The following is a 4,838-nucleotide window of genomic DNA, read 5'->3' as shown; positions in this document are numbered from 1 at the left end:
CAAGTGTTGCGATGGGATCCCCTTGGTGTTATTTTTGCAGACATGTACATAGCTGCAGTGGAAACTAGGACTTTCATTGATCACCAGAGACCTAGGATCTACGCCAGATATGCTGACGACATCTTCGTTACCGTCAAAGAAAACGATACTAGGAAGCTAGACGACGCCCTTAAGGCCAATTCAGCCCTCAACTTCACAATCGAGGGCAGTTTGGACAGGACTCTTCCTTCCTTGATGTACTTGTTGAGAAGAAGCAGAAACATTACGCTACATCTGTCTATACGAAAGCTACCAATGTCGGGTGCTACCTAAATGTCCGGGGAGAGTGTCCAGACACTTACAAGAGGTCTGTTGTTAGCTCTTACATCAGGAGAGCCTTTTCCCTCTGCAGTACGTTGAAAACCGTCCATGCAGGACTAGAGCGTGTAAAGCAGATGTTAATGAACAATGAATTTCCTGGTAATATAATTGAGGACTCAATCAGGAAGAATATGGAAGAATTCTTGACCTGAGCGAAAACCAGAGAAGTTAACACGGAGAGGACCCTAACCATATACTATGAGATTGATTATGGCACGCTTATAAACAGGAAGCTGACACCCTTCGTAGGATAATTTCCAATGGGGCACTACGAGAGGATTTCATTGAGTGTATTTAGCCGTGCCAACCTGGTAGCTTCCCACATTATGACGAATAACACCGCCCCTAGGAGTGTCAAGGAATACGAAACTGGTGTAGTTTATCAATTTACATGCTTAGAAGAGGTATGCAAGCCTCTCGGTGTAAACTACGTTGGCCACACGATGACGACCTTAAGGAAGCGACTGCAGAGTCATCAAAACAACGGAGCCATCCATCAACATTATATCGATGCCCGCGACAAGAAGCCATCCTTACAAGACCTCATTAGGGACACAAATAATTTACTGTGACAACAATTATGGACGTTCGCTAATTCATGGGGCAGTGAGAATCTCTCTATAAAAGCCCACTTTAAATGTTCAGTTATCTTCGGATTACGTCCACCCCTCAAGTAGGAAACGTAAACAGTCACCAGGAGACATAAACCCAATGGGGATACTGTCTTACTAGATGGGACAAAATATCCATTGTGGGACATAATCTTTGGCTAGACGGGACAAAAACCCACCGTCCGAGTTACTTCTCCCCGCCACATCTGTCTCGCCTCATACACCTTTATAACTTTTTATTGTACATTGTATTACCCTGAAAATGACCATATGTAATGGTTGAAACAGCTGTCTGTATAAATGGATCTACATTCTGAAGCATTTTGTATTTTATTCCAAAGCTTGAACTTTGAAGAAAAAGGAAGATATAGTGAAAAAAATATCTTTAAATAATTTATGCCAACTGTGCTTTACCATTCAACATATATATATATATATATATATATATATATATATATGTGTGTGTGTGTGTGTGTGTGTGTGTGTGTGTGTGTGTGTGAGAGAGAGAGAGAGAGAGAGAGAGAGAGAGAGAAATTCGCTAGTAACCGCGACATCAATCCGATAATTTTCTGACAGTCGCATGCAGGATTCGAACCCACTGCTATCGGCCTCCCGTAAGAACACCTTCACAGAGCCTTAGACCACTACACCAACAGACACTTAAAAGCCTTGAAACCTGGAATCGAATTGATTCCGGAGGATAGGAAAGATCACTAATGTGCGACCCCAATTCCTGTTTTACACAAGGCCCAAGTCCACCAGTTGGCAAGGGGTAAGGGCCGGAACAAATCCCTTTCACGCTTATCGCCATTGTAACTATTAGAGAAATTCGCTAGTAACAGCGACATCAATCCGATAATTTTCTGACAGTAGTATGCAGGATTCGAACCCACTGCTATCGGCCAGTGGGTTCGAATCCTGCATGCTACTTTCAGAAAATTATCGGATTGATGTCGCTGTTACTAGCGAATTTCTCTCATAGTTACAATGGCGAAAAGCGTGAAAGGGATTTGTTCCGGTCCTTACCCCTTGCCAACTGGTGGACTTGGGCCTTGTGTAAAACAGGAATTGGGGTCGCAGATTAGTGATCTTTCCTATCCTCGGGAATCAGTTCGATTCCAGGTTTCAAGGCTTTTAAGTGTCTGTTGGTGTAGTGGTCTAAGGCTCTGTGAAGGTGTTCTTACGGGAGGCCGATAGCAGTGGGTTCGAATCCTGCATGCGACTGTCAGAAAATTATCGATATATATATATATATATACCGTTCTGACTCATGCCAGACTATTCTATTCAGTTTAGGAGGATGTTACCTTACCGAAAGGTCTAAAACAAATATTTTAACGTTCTTTTGACTTTACATAATATGTTCCTCTTTCCCTTTTCTTCTTCGCTTCTCTTCTTTTCTTTCCCTCTTCCTGTTCTTCCTCTCCCTCTTTCCTCTCCTCATGTTCATTTTCCTCTTCTACTTTTCCTTCCCACCCGCCCCTTCTCTCTTTCCTCTTCCTCTTGTTCTCTTCCCAATTTTCCTCTTCCTACTCCTCCTAGCCTCCTCCTTCATCGCGCGGAGGCCTACAAAAGTTATCCCAGCTTTTCGCATAGGCCTACCCCAAAGTTATTATCAAAGAGCTCTCCGAATACAGACTTAACTGAGTTATAACTACGACTTTTCGCGTGGACCTAACTCAGTTACAACAACGACGCTTCGCTCGGCATTGGTGGGTCGTCTCTTCTCTTCAAAAGCGAAACTTCGTGTCACTGTACAGTTGGAGCAAAAGGTCCTTCTGGCACTCCTCTTGTGCCACTGACTCTCAACCTGGACCAAGGGTGCCATACAATGCCATGAGAGGTGCCAGAAACCGAAATGTAGTTAGAGTTAATGGATGTTTAGTGATTAATTTCGTTGTTGATGTGTTTTTCTCCAGGAGTCTAAAGAACCGCAACGCATTAGTGTCGCATACGTGACGACAGACTGGTTATCGTTGTTCACGATTCATTTACTTTATGATACCCTGTTTCTTAACTTCCTCAAGGTTACGTCAACGCTAACTAAAATCGTTGAGCATCCACTACCACTAGCTTTCGGTCAGTGGACCCCTAAGAGGTCCCGGGATCCTGGCTTGAGAATTAGTGGCTTCTTAGTTACTTCCTCGTGTTCCTCTTCCAATTCCTTCTTCAGGAACTTCTCCTTTGCCTCCTTTTTTCCCAAGTTTTTCTTCTTCTTCGTCGCCTTCTTCAGTATGTTCTTCTTCGTCAGCATTTTCCGAAGTTTCAGCTCCTTTGGCGCCTTCTTCTATAGGAAATCCATCGTCGCCTTCTTCAGCAGTTTCCTCTTCGTCCGCCTTTTGCGAAGTTTCTATTCCTTGGTCGTCATCCTCTGTAGCTCCTCCTTTGTCGTTTTCCTCCGTAGGTCCTTCTTGGTCGTCTTCTTCTGTAAAAATTCGCCTTTCGCTTTCTTTAGTAGAAACTCCCTCTTCGCCTTCTTCAATATCTTCTCCCTTACAGCCTTTTCCCGTAGTTTATTTACCTTTCTTTTACGCATCAACCACGTCCCTCGACGTCTTCCCAACTCCTTCTACCCTTACACCTAAGAAGTACCCCCCCTCCTCCCCTCCCCATTAGGCTCTCCTAGTCCTTCTCACTCCTCTCCCTACTCCAATGAGGGGTGAAGGGGGGAAGGGGGAGGGGAGAGCGTGATGGTGAAGTGGTTAGCGACCTCAATCGGTGACCTAAAGTTTGACAGCTCGAATCCTTTCTTGGGAATTAGTTGGGTGACAAGTTCACTTGTCTTTACATCTTCTTTTCTAAAACCCTTTATCGTCATGGACTTTAAGCTTTGTGTTTCATATTTATCATTATTATCATCATTATCGTTATCTTTATCATCGTTGTTGTTGCTGTTGTTATCATTATCATTATTATCATTGTGTATGTATATCATCATTACTATTACTTTATTATTCCTATTTTTCGTTTTCCTTATAACATTATTATTTCCTCTTATCATTCTATATTATTATTTTTATTATTATTTCATCATTACCATTATTATTAGTTTTACAGCTACTGTTATTACCTTTATTACTATCACTATTATTTCTCTTAATATAATTACCATATTATCAGTACAATTTTCATTATTATTGATAATGTCATTACTATTAATATCATTACTATTATAACGGTATTGACAATATTACTATAATTATGTTAGCATTATTATATTTAAAAACCGTTCATATAAATTGTTACTATTTGAATTGATGAGCGTATAATCCCTTGTTAACAAGAAATAGTGATTTTCTAGAGGAGTGAAAGTTTCTGAAGAAGACTACTTGAAAAAGAAAGACTTCATGAAGAAGAAAACGAAGAAAAAAGAAAGGAAAAAGAAAGAAATATATAATAACAATAACTACATGTACTCCCTAACTCACCCGTGGTACGTTTTATAATTTTTGCCCCGACAAACGCCATTTCATTCAAAGGTCCTGTTCATACTAGCGGTTTGAACCCCGCGGAGACAGCAGCGGTACCGTATAGTCAAGGAAATAACCGCTCGGTTGTGTGTGAATGCCTCCAATGACTTGCATTGCAACTGAACCGCGGCGGTTGGAACTGGTTGTATGAAGAGGGCCAAAATGATGACCCCATCATTAACATGGCCTATGACCCAAGTAGGTAACCCGCACGTCATCATGACTAAAGGGAGAGGGGGAAGAGGGAGGGGGAGAGTAGCTCCTTCCTGAGGGTTACCCCCCCATGTCGGGGGGGAGGGGGGTTCTCTGACAAGACCACAACTTCTGAAGGGAATCAACTTTTCTGAAAGACTCGAAACTTGCTGAAAGTCTCCCAACTTGATGGAAGACCTCCCCC

At 42.2% G+C, this 4,838-nt stretch overlaps 1 protein-coding gene across 1 annotated transcript in view; it reads left to right on the top strand.

Moving 5' to 3' along the window:
• LOC143023084 (uncharacterized) overlaps positions 1–512 on the top strand; it is an 890-nt gene extending 378 nt beyond the window's left edge. Inside the window, exons 1-2 of the mRNA XM_076181563.1 lie at positions 1–236; positions 392–512. The exon at positions 1–236 is cut by the window's left edge and continues 378 nt beyond it. Coding sequence (XP_076037678.1) covers positions 1–236; positions 392–512 — 357 coding nt within the window. The remainder of the gene's footprint in view (positions 237–391) is intronic.
• Positions 513–4,838: the final 4,326 nt, after the last annotated feature.

This window comes from Oratosquilla oratoria, unplaced genomic scaffold, assembly GCF_046742065.1.
Source record: "Oratosquilla oratoria isolate Oo_2021 unplaced genomic scaffold, ASM4674206v1 SCAFFOLD320, whole genome shotgun sequence".
Lineage (NCBI taxonomy): Eukaryota > Metazoa > Arthropoda > Malacostraca > Stomatopoda > Squillidae > Oratosquilla > Oratosquilla oratoria.
This window is presented reverse-complemented; position numbering and strand designations above follow the sequence as displayed.